Here is a 17,350-nt window from a genome sequence, read left to right on the forward strand (position 1 = left end):
AGTTGCTAGATTCAGAGCATTGTTAAGTAATCTCAACTAGTTAAAAACTACTATTTACAAATTAAGACGGCCAATTCTTACCCCATAAATATGTTCGGAAACACATCTTTTGCTAGTTTCCAATAAAGGCTTCTGCACCACTATGGTATTTTAAGGTAGTAATGACAGTCTCCAATTATCTTAAATATTTCAAAAACCTAAACTGAATTACCTCCATTTCTTTGTTTTTGACTGGAACTGTACAACCCACTGTTGCTCTTGAAGCCAGATGCTTTACACACTGAGGAATTCACCAAAATATCCAAACAAAATCATTAAGAGATTAAAGCATAATGAAGAGTAACTTAAACAGACCAACTATTAAAGAACAGAAATTGGCATTCAAATATCTTTATAAGTTTACTGTTAATACATCATGAAAGGCAAAGTTTTAGTTGCTCAGTCGTGTCTGACTCTTTGTGACCCTAGGGACTGTAGCCTGCCAGGCTCCTCTGTCCATGGAATTCTCCAGGCCAAGAATACTGGAGTGGGTAGTCACTCCTTTCTCCAGGGGATCCTCCTGACCCAGGGATCGAACCTGATCTCCTGCATTCAGGCAGGTTCTTTACCATCTGAAACACCGGGGAAGTCCATACACACCATTAAAGGAGCACAAAAGAAAACTATCAGGTGGCGTTTAGAGGCACCGCCCCGATTCCAGGACACCGCACCAGAAGTCCTCGGAGCACTCCTCCCCTTCTACGTGAGCTTTCTTGCCCGCAGAGGTAGCCACTATCCTGATTTTCATGATAACTGTTCCCCTACTTCCATTCACCAACATAGTTTTACTACCCATGTGTGTAGCCTGAAATATTAATAATATTTGGTTTTGGCTATTTCCAACTTTACATGTGTGAATGGAACATCCTGGACACATTGTTGCCTTGTTTCTCCCACTTAACACTGTGTGATTTATCCATGTTGATCCCTACAGCTGTAGCTTGTTTTCACTGTTACAGTTTCACTTGTATTGTTTTCATCGTTCCCCTGTATGATTATCCCACATTTTATTTTTCTATTCTACCTTTGATAGTCACTGTTCCTCAATTTTTGGTAAAGTAAGTTTCCCTTTCTGTGACTCTAAATAAGGAGCAGCATCTTCTCCTGCGCTTACTGGTTGCGTGTGTTTCCTCTTTTGCGAAGCATCTCTGTGCTGGAACCCTTCCCCCGCAGGTCCAAGCTCCACTCCGCTGCCGTGGCCCCGAGGCTCACCTCTGTGGGGTGCTCTAGAACAGAGTCCTGTGCCCTCAGGCTTCTGCTTTGCTTTGTCTTGACCTATGAAGACCCCCGTTAGGAGACAAGAATCAGGGAAAAGAGAGGACGGGGATGCCTGGGCACGCTCTGGGCTGTGTCGCAGCAGGCTGGTAACGCTGTCCACCGAGGGACACAACTCCCGCCAAGCAGCTCCCCGGCCTCAGGCACCGCTGTCTCCCTCTGCCTCACCCGAGCCTGTCAGAAAGCACGCCCTGCTCCCACGGGCGTGAAGACAGTCTTCCCTACCTTCCAAAGGACTATGGTTTTACATCTGACATTGAAGTTTTAAAAACCACCTGGAGGGCTCCCCAGTGGTCTAGTGGTTACGAATCCACCCGCCAGTGCAGGGGATGTGAGTTCGATTCCTGGGTCAGAAAGATCCCCTGGAGAACGAAACGGCTGTCCACTCCAGTCTTCTTGCCTGGGACATCCCACGGACAGAGGAGCCTGGTGGGCTACAGTCCCTTGGGTCGCAAAGGGTTGGCTACGACTTAACGACTAAACATCAACAACAATTACAATACCTGGCCAGCTTATCTAAAATTCCATTTCTCATGTAGTTGTTGCAACAAGTATTCTGATCAACAACATCAACAGTCAAAGGCGGCCATTTATTCTGCCCAAGTGAAGCATAACTACGCTGGGTCTGAAATTCTCCAAGCCACAGGGTAATGCTGGGCCAGTCATGGCGCGCTGTGAGGTACCTCCAGAGGGCTTCAGGAGAATACGAGTTATATCCTAAATAAGAACAAAATGCATTTTAAAATAGCAATGAATGATGATTACTGACATAAAACTCAATACTAATGGAGTAAACATGATGATCTGGGCAAATATTTACCATAACAGGAGAATTATTCAGGCCCTCTGCTTCTTTTACTATTTCCCTCTTTTGTGCTCTTTGTTTTCTAATGGACAGATCAGCAGGAGAAAGAGCTAAATGTTGCCTCCCGTTACTACAGTGGTTAAGTGAAACTTGGGAATTACCCGTGTGTTTCATTTACCTTGTCAGCCTTCTTTTTCCCTTTTCTTTTCCTTAGTATAAACAAAAACTTGAGCTGTAATAATAAACATGAATTTGACACCCTATGAATTACCACTGTTTACCATTGTTAAGTTATTCCCCAGAGCCCTGGTATGATACAGATTCTCAGTTTACACAAAGAGATACCAAAGACTATTTTGAAAAACAAAGAACGTCACGGAAGCTAAGAAGACAACTCTTAGCCTTGAAATTTCATATTCACTGAACCAGATGATTTTTCTCTTTCACAATCACATTATAAATCCCTTACAAAAACCTCAAGACAAGAAAAAGGTCTCAATATAAAGATTTGCATTTTAAAGCAACTGAGTATTTTTCCCCAAAAGGAATTCGAAAATGAAGACACCAAAATATTCAAATACCAATGCCTAATTTAATCTTCATTCATTCTTTTAGGCTCTTTCACACTTGCCTTCTGGATTTATCCGGGGGAGAAGGATGGATTCTTGTGTTGGCTGATTCCACCACTGAGCCCAATTTAACACAATTCTATGATCTTGCTTGCTAAGTTTATCTTTATGATCATATTTCAGGAATGAGTCCAAAACAGACTTGTGCTTGGAAAAATCTTGTTCCTTTATCCAATACCTAAAAGAGTGATAGGAAATTTTTTTTTTAAATTTTGGAGGGAAAGGCATCATTCCTTTTTCTCTGCAAAAGAAGTTCTACTCTTTTGGGGAACACATCATTCAATATTATTTTGTATTTATTATCTTAAAATATATCTGACATGTACATATTGATATGACAGGAAATTCCTCAGGCCCTTCTGGAAGATACAAGTTTGATTTTCATAGGGAATATGAGCTCAGTTCCACATAAGAAGTCCAAGATAACAATCAGAAACTAAGCCTTATCGACAGTATTCTTCCCATGTTACAACAGGGCTAATGTGACTACCTGGGTAAAGGCTGGATCTGCGTATTTTCTTGTAAATGTCCTGAATAAAACTTCTCAACTTGATGCACAAAGTCTACAGTCCTTTTCTCTTTTTCAGAAAAATAATTTTTTTCTTTAAAAATTTCAACCTTGAACAAAAAGCAATTAAAGAAAAAAATCACAAAGAATCAAGAACATTTGCAAAACAAATGCCATGAGATTAAATGCCACTTAAGAATTGTATTTTGAATTTCTGAGGCAATGTATGTATTCAGACAAATTTTCCTTTAACACAAATGCAAAATGTTCATTTAAAAAGACAAGGAGTTGTCATACTTTTATTTTACTAGGTATTAGTTGAATGTTAAAATAATTTGAAGTTTCACCAACATTTACTAGAAAATGTAAACTATTTAGTCTCACCTTTACCTACCAAAAAGTCCCGTATACTTTTATCAGTTGTATAGAAGCATATCTTGAGCAACTGGTCTTTTACATTAAAGCCCTGAAGTAAACACAGAAAATCAAGAAAACTTATATTTTGTAATGGAGCTATTTGAACCTAAATGTATGTTCAATACAGAAGTACTCTATTACAGAAATGTGCCTTGTTAGAACTCCACAGCTTTTCTGCTCTTGTAAACGTTCATTTTCTACATTTATGGTAATATTTACAGACTATCTCTAAACCCTTAAGGTGATTTGATTTGCCAGAAGAAAGGCAGCACACAGAATCATTGGAGGTAATGCCAGGCTACCACAGGACCCAAACTACAGGCCTCTGCTATGACGATTCACTTGAGGACAATCGTCAATGCAAAGAACAAATCTGACACAGTTTCACCCCTCTGAACTTCCAGAAAGTTACCATGGGCAAGACCTCAACCGTGCAGATGAGGACCATACCTCAGTCCAGGAACTCCATCTCTAGGATATTCCTTTCTCAAACGAAGTAAAACCATGGAGCACAAGGCAAAGGTATACGGCATTTGAAAGCTCAGATGGAGATGTGAGAGAACAAACAATAAAGAATGTCCCCTGACAAATAACGAGCTCCTCTGCACGTTCTGAAATGTGTGAAGCCTTTTATGAGAAACACTGTTTCCCCATCTAACCAAAGTACCAAATCTAACAGAGAACAAATGACAGAAATTCTAACCAAGAATCTCTTCAAGGAAGTTCTTAGTACTAAAGAATGTTTCTCAGTGTTACTGTCAGAATTTCCCAGTAAAAGCTACACACATCTCTTAGTTTTGTGACATGACTACGAATACACATCAATGTTCCAGCAAAACCAGAAACTGTATTAAACACACGAGAGAACTTCTCATTAGCGACTTCATGATCAGACAAATAAATTGTGCCACTTACCATAGTCTTCAAAAGCTCAGAGGCTTCCTCTATATTGTTCTTTTTCAAACTGTCAAAGACCAAATCTAGGCCTATTCTAATCAACTCCTCAAGTCTTTGAGCAGAATGACCGTTAATCCTGAAGAAAGTTTGTGCCTCTGGTATTTTGTTGTTTAAAATGGCATTGGCAATAACTTCCTAGGAGAAGGAAGAAAAACATCTGCCTTTTGAGTTCCTTTTTATTACCTTAATATGATTATCAATAAGAGACTTATATATTTACTGAGTACCTCAATAAGAGACTTTTACTGAAAATCTACTACTAGATTTGGGGCTTGGAAGGGGATATGAATTGACCAAAATACAGACTCTGCTCTCCAGGAGCTTTTAGACTAGTGAAAGAAATGCAAATAAAGCACAGACTATAGTACTGCATGATAAGGATGATGATATAGGTATTCCCAGGATTCCAGAGGAGGGTTCAGAAGTGGAATATCTAAATAAGAGAAATGAATAAAAAAGAAAAGGGTTCCTAGTAGAGCTGACCAATGAAGTAAAAGTTTTAAACACAAGTTACGTGTGATGTATGCTTAATGAGAAAAGACCATGACTTCCAAAAACAGAGAATATTTAATATGCAGAGGCACAAGGGCAAAAAAAAGTATCAAGCCTTCAGAGAACTCCAAAGTACTTAATATAACTAGAGAAAAAGCTGAAGAGAGTAGCAAATGAGACTTGAAAGAAAAGTAGAATCTCCATCATAACGACATGGTGTGTGTGACAAGGGTTTTATCCTGAAACTTACGCAGAGCCACTGAAGGATCTTAAAAGCTAGGATGATAAAATCATACAGATATATCTGGAAGACACACCCAGGGATCAAACCCAGGTCTCCCGCTCTGCAGGCAGATTCTTTACCAGCTGAGCCACCAGGGAAGCCCAAGAATACTGCAGTGGGGAGCCTATCCCTTCTCCAGAGGATCTTCCTGACCCAGGAATTGAACCAGGGTCTCCTGCATTACAGGCAGATTCTTTACCAGCTGAGCTACCAAGGAAGCCCATAGGACGGTTAGGGTTATCTATTTTTTCTTGAATAAGCTATGAAAGTTTGTACCTTGAAAGGAATTTTTCCATTTCATCTGAGTTGAATGTATTGGCATAAACTTGTTCATAATATGCCCTTATTATTTTTAATCTCTATACAATTTTACAGAGGTAACACCTCTGTCATTCTTTTCATTTATTTTTGGCTGCACCGAGTCTTCATTGCTGCCCTTGGGCTTTCTCTAGTTGCAGCGAGTGGGGGCTACTCTATAGCTGTGGTGCAGCGCCTGCCTACAGTGCAGGAGACCCGGGTTCAATCCCTGGGTTGGGAAGATCTCCTGGAGAAGGAAATGGCAACCCACTCCAGTACTCTTGCCTGGAAAATCCCATGGATGGAGGAGTCTGGTAGACTACAGTCCATGGGGTCGCAAAGAGTCGGACACGACTGAGTGACTTCACTTTCTTTCTTCTTTCGCATACACTGACATGCATGTTTTTGGAGACAGATTCCACAGCTTTCATCGAAGTGGACTGTAATCTCCCCCCAAATTAAAAATCAATGATCATGAGTAAAAAGAGCAAAGGACCATAGATGAAACCTTGGAACACATTAAAAATGGGAAAAACAGGAAATGAAACCAGTGAAGGAGACTGGAAGAGAGAACCCTAACAGAGTGGAAGGAAAATCAAGGAAGTTTTGGTTAGAGAATGATTAAGAGACAGAAAACACAGTCATACCAGGTACTTCCCTGTCTTTCTACCCTAAGAGGAGCAGTCCTAACCCTATCAATGCTGACCATCCGGGTTAAGCTATTCTGGCCTTGGTCTTTTCAATGCCAACACACTCCAAGACAGTAGAAAAATTCTTCCAGTCCCTGGTCAGAAACAGGGCACCATGGTTTGGTTGTATTAACTTCTACTATAAAAAGAAAGCCAAGTTGATGAGTATAGAAAACCTAACTGGCAAAATATCTTAACTAGAATATGAGATAGGAATTGAACTAAATACACTTCCAACTATTTAATGTCCTAACTTTCCTAAGATCGAATCACCAGCAGCAATGTGATTCATTCAAAAGTCAGGCAGAAAGGACAAGTCCAAGGTACCATGTCCTAGATACTGAAGGAGTGCTAGTTCACAATGGGTTTGGGGTTGGGTGTTTCTCACTGGATCCAAATGGGCAGATCTGGCATAAAGAAGCTGCCTATCTGTACTCTGAATTAAATAAATGAAACTTGTAAACATATATTTGAAGTTGTACTCAGAGATTCAAAAATCTATTAAAATCAAAAAGCCTTGCCAAAGACTCTGAATCACAAATGTACAGATTCTAGGGATTTCCCTGGAGCTTCAGAGGTCAAGACTCTGAGCTTTTACTGTGTTGGGGCGGGGGGGAGGGGTGGGATTGATCTTGGCCTGAGGAACTAAGATCCTGCATGCTACAAGTGTGGCCAAAAAAAAGAAGGAAAATTAATACTATCACATGTTACAATGTGGACAAACCACAAGTATACAGATTTTAAATTCTATTTCTTCTCTCATTTTCTCAGATTCTCTGAATCTGAAAAATAAAAGAAGTGATTACTACTCATATTTACCTCAACGCTGAGTTTCTCCCATATATTGCTCTCCTTTACTTTGGGGACATTTTCATTTACATCATATTCATCTATAGCATCTGTTAGCTTCCAGGGAAACTTTATCATGAAGGTTCGAAGTTCATCAATGTAGCTGGTCAAAATGTCCACTCCTTTCTGTAGATGTTCATCTAGCTCTATGGAAAACACCAGTGTGCCAATTTCATACACAAAGTGTGTGTGTGTGTGTGTGTGTGTGAGGAGAGAGAGAGAGAAATAATTCACCATGAGCTATAGAACCATAACGAAGTTTACAAAATGGCAAAATTCAAACTCAGTGTTCGCAGATCAAATCTGAGCTTTCTTCCTATTTACAAGTATCCCCATGTTTAACATAACCCCCTTCACAATAACCCTTCACAATGATTAGGTCTTCCTGCCACACTTCCCAGGGTTAGAACCCATTTCACTCACTCTACTACACACTGAACTTAGCGAACGGCACTCCCCTGGCTTATGCCCTCTCATGCAATAGGATCATTTATAGTTCTGTCTTGACATAAGGGTAGGATAATTGTCCCTTTACTTCCTGCTTTTCTTACCTTCAGTGTGAATAAAAAGCTCCTTTATTTGTTTGTTAAGGAAAGACAGTGTAAGGTTAAGTAACTGTTCTGAAAAGTGTTTGCTTTGGGTTTCAGAATCATTTTCTCTAATTGCTGAGCAAAGTAAATCCAATGCTGGTGTCAGCTCTTCCACATCTGAGGAAAAACCAAAGAAAGGACTATGAAGAACACCAGGACACTCCCAATGAAATTAACCTATCTAAAAATACTATGCTCAAATACCTTAAAACAGAAGACAAAGACCAATGTCTTACTCTCAAAAAGCTCACAAAACTTTCATGAAGTCTTATTACCTGCAAACTTGAGGGACTCTACTTATCACTAGTCATTATTTACTGGTATTACTAGTAACTAGGATTTTGCTGACCACCCACTCTATTTTAAATCCCGTACTTGGTGTTTTATACATGCTATCTCACTTATTCCATTTAATGACCGAGAGGGAGGTGTTACATTCCCTTTTCCACAGATGAAGAAACTGAGATTTCAAGAGGGTAAGTAACTCATCCAAGCTAATCTGAGCATGAGTGGCACAGAACAAATTTGAATGTAAATCTGTCTGATTCCAAAACCATTCTCTTAAATATACAGGTGAAGGCAAGGATGGAGGTCCCTGAATCTTCTATTTGCCAGCTGCAAATAAAATGATGCCTGCTCATTCTAGCATTGGCCCCACCTCTAGAATTGCGTCTATGTGAGAATGACGGGAAACATGGGTTTTACCCTGAGAGAGCAGGAAAAGCTAATCTATGCTTCTTATTTCCAGATCCATCCCCACCTTTTAGGGCAGAGCAGTGCAGGTGTGAGTGGAGGGAGGAGTAATCACTGACCACCGAAGGGCAGAAGGGAGTAATGATCATACAGCTGCTGCTGGAGTTCCCCTCAACACCACAAACCAGGCCTTTCTCTACAAATTCAAGCAGACTTTAAAAAAAAAAGTGGAGCATAAAAAAAGTTAGCAGTTCAAGAGGGAGGAGGGCAAACTCTGCACTCAAAACAAGAGAATGTCCATTCACACTGCAAGTGAGAACCAACATTACACTGACTGAAAAAGTAGGCTGTCCTTTTCTCACTTAAGGAGTATAAACGGGTAGAAATTAATCCCAATAATTGTACATATGTGAAATTATACAAACACGTAGCATTTATAGCACACTGGCAACAACAGCAAAACTTAGAATCAACCTAAATGTATAATAGGAGTTTGGTTGGGGAAACTATGGCACAGCCCATATAATGAAATTCTGTGCCACCATAAACAGGTATACCTATTGTTATCAAGAAAGTTGTCTGTAATACATTATCAAGTGAAAAATAAAGCAAATTATAAAACTTTATGTACATGGGAAAATACATGTTTTTACCCTATCCCTCCAAACAGAGGATGTGCAATGACTACCTAGCTCAAGAATAAAAGCAGAGCTCCTGTTTATTAAAAATGAAAGCCAAAGTCTTAAAAAGAAGAGTTGGTAATGAAGCAAAAAAAGAAAAGTCAGGATGAAAACTCTTGTAACAAGTCCCAATCCCCAACTAAGCCAGCTGCACTGTCCCTATACACCTCAGACAGCTGCAAGAGTGGGGAATTTCACAAATGAATTTTACTTTATTTTGAATAAAATCCTCTTAAATTTCAAGGATCATCTCTTCCTTGTATACTAAAAATACAAAGCACAGTACAGGATATGAATAATTAATATTCAACATATAATGAGAGCATTTACAGATTCTTACAACTCTCTCAAGAGTCCAGAAAGTAGACAAAACATTACGACTGAGTCCTGGCTAGTAAATCAGTCATCAGAAAACCTAACAATAATTTGAAAGTGATTAAAAAGGAAAAATGATAAATACAAATGTAGAAGTCTTCATTCCACTTACGTTTTAAATATAAATGGGATGCAAAGTGATCAAACTCATCAGGTACACATTTTGAGGATGGAGTCAAAAGATTTTCTTTGCTCTTTAAAAAGAAATCTACTGTGTCCAGCTGACGGTTTTCTATACCTGCCTGAAATGGGAGAAGATCAGGAAAAAAATTACAAAAAAAAAAAAAAATCGGGATACAAAAAAACACTTTACAATTTAATGTGCTAACATGGAGATACAAGGCTATCTTTATCTTGTAGGAGTACCTGAGTTCTAGTGTGGATTCTGACGACGACTGTGTAATCTAGGGCAAGTCTCTAACTTTTCGGAGCAACAATTTCTGCTTCAGCAGAAACAGGAGGTAAGAAAAGAAAACACTTCTAGCTCTGTGCATGCTGAATGCTAAGCCGCTTCAGTCACGTCCAACTCTTTGCAACCCAATGGGCTATAGCCTACCAGGAGAATGGACTTCCTGGTAGGCGAGTAAATCGCCCGCCCCTCCTCCAGGGTTATCTTCCCAATCATTTTATAATTCTAAAACCATTCAAAGCTAGGTACCGGGGGATCACCCTCACAGTTAAGTTACAATCTATTTGATTTAAAATATTATAGCAGATTAATAAAAAGTTAAACTGAAAAAGCAGGCTAAATACAGACTTCTGTTTCTAACTAGGAATCTGAGAAAACTGATCTATAAAGAACATTTAAAAATCATAGATTTAAAATTATATATACAGTTGACCCTTGAACAACTCGGGGGTTAGCGACGCTGACCCTCCTACACAGTGGAAAACCCATGTATAACTCTACAGCCATCCCTCTGAATAAGAAGTTTCACACTCATGTATTCAACCAGCCTTGGATTTTGTAGTACTGTAGTACTCACTACTGAAAGAAATCCTGGTACAGGTGGACCTGTGCAGCTCAAATCCATGCTGTTCAAGGGTCAATGATGGTGTGCGTGCATGCGTGTGTGTGTTTATATCTTTACATGCTCAGTTGAACTGAAAAGAAAGTGAGAAAAATCCTTGGAATTAAAAACAAATTTCTGATGGCCTGAAGCAAGGGCTGAAAAACAGGCCAAACCAACCAAATTCAACTCCTGCCTGTCTTTGTTTTATAGGAGCACAGCCACATCCATCCACTTACATACTGTCAATAGCTACAATGGCACATCTGAGTAGTTATAACAGAAACCTGCCTGGGATCTCTGGCCCTGGACAGAAGTTTGCCACTCTGAGGATAAAGCACCGCGCCTAAGAATTACCTGGGGAGCCTGTTCAAGTGTGGGCTGCTGAGTCCAGTCCCCAGAGATTCTGATTTCCTAAGTCTGGGGTGGAGCCTGAAAACCTGAATTTCTAATAAATCTCCAGAAGATGTGACGCTGCTGGTCTGGGGACCACACTGAGAATCAAAGGGCTGAAGTTCTGGGTGCGAGGCCAGGCAGGCTGGGTGAGAAGTACTGGTGAAAGTTATGTGTGGAGGAAAAGAAGAGAAGAAATGGACTTCCCTGAGGGAGACAGGAAACAGACCCTGCCTTCGCACTACACAGTGAAAGGAAAAACTAAACTGTGTATGGTTAAGTAAGAATACGGTTGCAAACGGTTATGAAGTTTGCAACTTTCAAATAGTTCAGCAAAAATAAGTACCATAGAGTCAAAACAAATGTAGCAAACTGTTGGGTCAGTCGCTCAGTGTCCCGACTGTGTGACCCCATGGACTGTAGCCTGGAAGGCCCCTCTGTCCATGGGATTCTCCAGGCAAGGATACTAGAGTGGACTGCCATTTCTTTCTCCAGTGGCAAAATGTTAACAGTTGGTAAATGGAAAAGAGGTAAATGGATTTTCAGTTTATAACTTTTACAATTTTTCTATAAATTTGAAAAGTTTCAAAATAACACATTTAAAAATAATGACCAAATAGTAATTCAGAAACAATAAATAAATATTGAAACTAGATACTCAGTGGATGTATTGAATATCAGATTAGACCTACCTGAAAAGAGAAATAATGAGCTGAATTACCCAAAGACTCATAGAGATTAAGATAAACTGAGAAAAGTATGAGAATTCTACCTACTTCTGATGACAGTAAAGAATACGGTGGCAACTGGAAAATGCACATTCAACTTTCACATGGAACATTTATGAAAACTGAGTGTTTACTAGGCTATACCTGAGTCTCAACAAATTCACTCATTTGTATGCTGTGGGAGACTAAGGCCAAAACAATGCCGTAATAGCACCTAATCCTGATTAAACTTACTACGTGGACATACAATGTATAAGGGCAGAGGCTCTGCAGTCACACTGCCTGGGTTCAAACTCTGGCACTACCAGTTACTTCCTGTCCAAGTATATCTGAATTAGGATTCCTAACCTCTATGTTCCCTCAACTGTAAAATGGAAATAATAATAGTTTTTATCTATAGGTAAGAAAATTAATGAGCTAGCACCTGATTACTAACATTAATATTTAGAAAAAATAACTATAGGAAATAACCTAAAAGTAAACATGATTGCTTTGGGATAACAGATTTATAAGAGACTAATTTTCTTTTTTTCCCATTCTTAAATTCTCCATAATAAATATTTTGTAGTACACAAAGTTAAGTCTTGCAATAAATGGTACTGGTAACTGAAAATCTACATGCAAAAGAATGAGGTTGGGTCCTTTCCACTTACCATATATAAAAATTAATCAAAATGCATCAAAGAATTAGATGCAAAAACTAAAACAATAAAACTCATAACTTTATAACTTTATAAGAGTAAATTTTCATGACCTCACAGACTAGGCACTGGTTACTTAAGATATGACACCAAAAGCACAAGTAAACTGAAAAAACAAAACCCACACACAAACAAAACTCCCTGAAACAGGTAAACGAACTTCATCAAAATTAAAAACTTATGTTTCAAAGGACACCATCAAGACGCTGAAAATAAAACCCACAGAATAGGATAAAATACCTGCAGATCATACATCTCATAAGGGTCCAGTATCTAGAATAGGTAAAGAACCCTTAGAACACAACAATAAAGACAAATCACTCAATTACAAAATGGACAAAGGATTTAAGTAGACATTTCTCCAAAGAGTTATACAATACAAACAGCCAAAAAGCACATGAAAACATGTTCAACACATTAGTCATTAGGAAAATGCAAGTAAAAACCACAATGAGATACCACTTCATGTTGACTTCACAGTCACTAGGATGGTTATGATACAATAAAACTGGAGAAAACAAGTGGATTTGGAGCTATCGGAACTCCTTTACCTGCTCTGGGAACGTTCAATAGTGCAGCCACTGGAGAAAACAGTTTGGTGGTTCTTCAAAAAGTCAAATAACTTGCTAATTCTACTGCCAGGTGTATATCCAGGAGAAATGAAAAAATATGGTGATACAAAAACTAGTACACCACTTTTCATAGTAGAATTCTTAATAGCAAAAAAGGAAAAACCACCTAAATGTCTGTTGATGATGAACAGATTAAAAATATGTGCTATATCCACATAATGGAAAGCTACTCAGACATAAAAAAGAGTGAAGTCTTGACATATGCTACATGGATGAACTCTGAAAACAAGCCAAGTGAAAGACTCCATCACAAAAGGCCACAGAAACACAGAAGATCAGTGTGTGGAAATGAGGGTGTGTGAAGAGTTGGGAGTGCCTGCTACTGGGGTGAAACAAGTGAGACTGACAACACTAGCCAGTGAGGATGGCTGTACAACTCTGAACATGCTACACACCACTCACAGGTGACGGTACTGCTGCCCACAGACAGGTGGATGTTAGGGTGTGCGAATTATATTTCAAAAGCTGCCACTAAAAGACGAGTCTGGTATATAACTTTATTAACTTCTAGTTTTCAACCTTTCCATGTGGTACAGTAGAAAGTACCCTGAGTTTGATTCTAGCTCCTGCCTTATTAGTACAGCTATGGGCCACTCAATCATTTTGACCCTTAGGTTTTTCATCTGTAAAATGAAATGAATACAAACTACTCAACTGGTCACCTGTGGTTATTTTAGCACAATTTACAGGATGCACAGAAAAGAGTGTTTGTGAACTGTATTGTTGCTGCTTAGCCCTTAAAGTCGTGTCCAACACTTTTGCAACTCCATGGACTGTGGCCCACCAGGCTCCTCCGTCCATAGGCTTTCCCAGGCGAGAATGCTGGACTGGGTGAACTAAAAAAGTGCTGTGTAAGTTCAGCTATGTCACTACTACAGCAGGATGCGAGTACTGGGAGACAAAGCAGGAATGAGTGACCACTCCTGCTTGAGCTCACCACGGCTTGTATCCACTTAATTTATTCTCATTAGCTTATTGTTGCCTCCACCTTTTGTAACTTTTTCTTTCTTTAGTTCAATTCAGTTGCTCAGTCGTGTCCAACTCTTTGCGACGCTATGGACTGCAGCACACGAGGCCTCCCTGTCCATCACCAACTCCCGGAGTTTACCCAAACTCACGTCCGTTGAGTCGGTGATGCCATCCAATCTTCTCATCCTCTGTCGTCTCCTTCTCCTACCGCCTTCAATCTTTCCCAGCATCAGGGTCTTTTCCAATGAGGCAGTTCTTCAGGTGGCCAAAGTATTGGAGTTTCAGCTTCAGCTTCAGTCCTTCCAATGAATATTCAGGACTGATCTCCATTAGGATGGACTGGCTGGATCTCCTTGCAGTCCAAGGAACTCTCAAGAGTCTTCTCCAACACTACACTTCAAAAGCATCAATTCTTCAGTGCTCAGCTTTCTTTATAGTCCAACTCTCATATCCATACATGACCACTGGAAAAACCATAGCCTTGACTAGATGGACCTCTGTTGGCTAAGTAATGTCTCTACTTTTTAATATACCGTCTAGGTTGGTCATAACCTCCCTTCCAAGGAGTAAGCGTTTTTTAATTTCATGGCTGTAGCCACCATCTGCAGTGATTTTGGAGCCCCCCAAAATAAAGTCTGTCACTGTTTCCACTGTTTCCCGTCTATTTGGCATGAAGTGATGGGACCAGATGCCATGATCTTAGTTTTCTTAATGTTTAGTTTTAAGCCAACCTTTTCACTTTCTTCTTTCACTTTCATCAAGAGACTCTTTAGTTCTTCTTCACTTTCTGCCATAAGGGTGGTGTCATCTGCATGTCTGAGGTTATTGATATTTCTTCCGGCAATCTTGATTTCAGCTTGTGCTTCTTCCAGCCCAGCGTTTCTCATGATGTACTCTGCATATAAGTTAAATAAGCAGGGTAAAATATACAGCCTTAACATACTCCTTTCTCTTTTTGCAACCAGTCTGTTGTTCCATGTCCAGTTCTAACGGTCACTTCCTGACTTGCATACAGATTTCTCAAGTGGCAGGTCAGGTGGTCCGGTATTCCCATCTTTTCCAGAATTTTCCACAGTTTATTGTGATCCACACAGTCAAGGGCTTTGGCATAGTCAATAAAGCAGAAATAAGATGTTTTTCTGGAACACTCTTGTTTTTTCAGTGATCCAACGGATGGTGGCAATTTGATCTCTGGTTCCTCTGCCTTCTCTAAAACCAGCTTGAACATCTGGAAGTTCACGGTTCACATGTTACTGAAGCCTGGCTTGGAGAATTTTGAGCATTACTTTACTAGCATGTGAGATGAGTGCAGCTGTGCGGTAGTTTGAGCATTCTTTGGCATTGCCTTTCTTTGGGATTGGAATGAAAACTGACCTTTTCTAGTCCTGTGGCCACTGCTGAGTTTTCCATATTTGCTGGCATACTGAGTGCAGTACTTTTACAGCATCATCTTTTAGGATTTGAAATAGCTCAACTGGAATTCCGTCACATCCACTAGCTTTGTTCATGATGATGCTTCCTAAGGCCCACATGACTTTGCATTCCAGGATGTCTGGCTCTAGGTGAGTGATCATACCATCGTGATTATCTAGGTAGTGAAGATCTTTTTTGTGTAGTTCTTCTGTGTATTCTTGCCACCTCTTCTTAATATCTTCTGCCTTTGTCAGGTCCATACCATTTCTGTCCTTTATCGAGCCCATCTTTGCATGAAATGTTCCCCTGGCATCTCTAATTTTCTTGAACAGATCACTAGTCTTTCCCATTCTGTTGTTTTCCTCTATTTCTTTGCACTGATCGCTGAGGAAGGCTTTCTTATCTCTCCTTGCTCGTCTTTGGAACTCTGCATGCAGATGGGAGTATCTTTCCTTTTCTCCTTTGGTTTTTGCTTCTCTTCTTTTCCCAGCTATCTGTAAGGCCTCCTCAGACAGCCATTTTGCTTTTTTGCATTTCTTTTCCTTGGGGATGGTCTTGATCCCTGTCTCCTGTACAATGTCATGAACCTCCGTCCATAGCTCATCAGGCACTCTATCAGATCTAGTCCCTTAAATCTATTTCTCACTTCCACTGTATAATCATAAGGGATTTGATTTAGGTCATATCTGAATGGTCTAGTGGTTTTCTCCACTTTCTTCAATTTAAGTCTGAATTTGGCAATAAGGAGTTCATGATCTGAGCCACAATCAGATTTCTTTCTTAAATGGCGCTCATTATAATATGTTATCTTCAAAGCCAAAAAGAGGAAATTGCTAAGCAGAATTAGGGCGACGCAACGGCCAAGACGAAGCCGACGGACGGGTAAAGGCCACACATCTCTTGGTGCCAGGTTGTATGCATCTCCCAGATCTTTAGCTACAGGAGAGGAAACACTGGAAAACAAGCAAACATCATCACACTGCAGACACTTAATTCTGTTACCTCTAGTGCCTGTATGGGGATGGAACACCGGCCCCAACCATTGAGATGACAAAGCGAGTCCACAGTGCTGGCACTTCCATGGATCATCAGCCTATTTAAAAATTCCTCTTGAGTCAAACCAAACAAAATCAGAGAGAGTCCACTTTCTATAAGACAAAAAGTCAGCTTTAATAAATTATTAGGACTTAGGTTTTAGTGTTATGACAGGAATTAATTTCTAACTACTCAATACTTCACTGTAATTACTAATGTTTATTGGGTACTAGTAACTAATGACCTCAATTAATAAATTCGTAATTTTTCAAAGAATAATTTCATTTTTCAAAACAGTAAACACAAGACAAACTCTCATAAGAACAATGCATCCTATGAAATAGCACTAAACCTACTTTGTACAATCTTGCACAATCAATACTGTCTTAACTGTATCTTGTATAATTGTATTTTGTATAATGTACAAAATTGTAACTTGCACAATCAATAGCTGGAACCTTTACCTCTTTACTGAGACATTACGTTTCTGGTTTAGCAAAATAAAGCAATGAATAGCTCTGACACAGAGACACAGGATGAGCAAACTGAGACACTGAAGAAGGAACACCAAGTTCAGTCCGGACGGTCCAGAGCTTTACAGGAATCAGGGCGTAAATGTGAACCAACACGTATCTGACTCACCAACCCAAATACCCACGGGAGCCAAGCAGGTGGGGAGAGAAGTACAAGAAAATGTAACCTAAAAAAAAATTAAAAAAAAAAACAAAACCAAAACAACCTGAAAGGAACTGGCCCATCTACGACCACTGAAATGTGGCTTCAAATCCATAAGCTGGAGGAGGGATGAGGGCCAGTGGGCCCAATCTTTTTTCAGTAACAGCTGAAATGCCAGACTGTGTGAAATTCTCTAATTTTATATACTTATAATAA

At 39.7% G+C, this 17,350-nt stretch overlaps 1 protein-coding gene across 10 annotated transcripts in view; it reads right to left on the reverse strand.

Moving 5' to 3' along the window:
- The window catches only part of SPG11 (SPG11 vesicle trafficking associated, spatacsin), a 72,526-nt gene that overhangs the window by 43,762 nt on the left and 11,414 nt on the right, over window positions 1-17,350 (reverse strand). For all 10 annotated transcript variants that reach the window (XR_014059779.1, XR_014059777.1, XR_014059778.1 and 7 more), the window contains 9 exons: window positions 16,427-16,572; window positions 9,691-9,820; window positions 7,792-7,947; window positions 7,211-7,386; window positions 4,589-4,765; window positions 3,651-3,722; window positions 3,239-3,366; window positions 2,751-2,926; window positions 1,818-2,031 (listed from right to left, as the gene is read on the reverse strand). Coding sequence is in view for 6 of the 10 variants with exons in the window: in XM_081510926.1 (XP_081367052.1) it covers window positions 1,818-2,031; window positions 2,751-2,926; window positions 3,239-3,366; window positions 3,651-3,722; window positions 4,589-4,765; window positions 7,211-7,386; window positions 7,792-7,947; window positions 9,691-9,820; window positions 16,427-16,572 (1,375 nt within the window). In the remaining 4 variants the exon portion in view is untranslated. The remainder of the gene's footprint in view (window positions 1-1,817; window positions 2,032-2,750; window positions 2,927-3,238; window positions 3,367-3,650; window positions 3,723-4,588; window positions 4,766-7,210; window positions 7,387-7,791; window positions 7,948-9,690; window positions 9,821-16,426; window positions 16,573-17,350) is intronic.

This window comes from Giraffa tippelskirchi, chromosome 7 (assembly GCF_054371585.1).
Source record: "Giraffa tippelskirchi isolate mGirTip1 chromosome 7, T2T-mGirTip1v1.2.pri, whole genome shotgun sequence".
Lineage (NCBI taxonomy): Eukaryota > Metazoa > Chordata > Mammalia > Artiodactyla > Giraffidae > Giraffa > Giraffa tippelskirchi.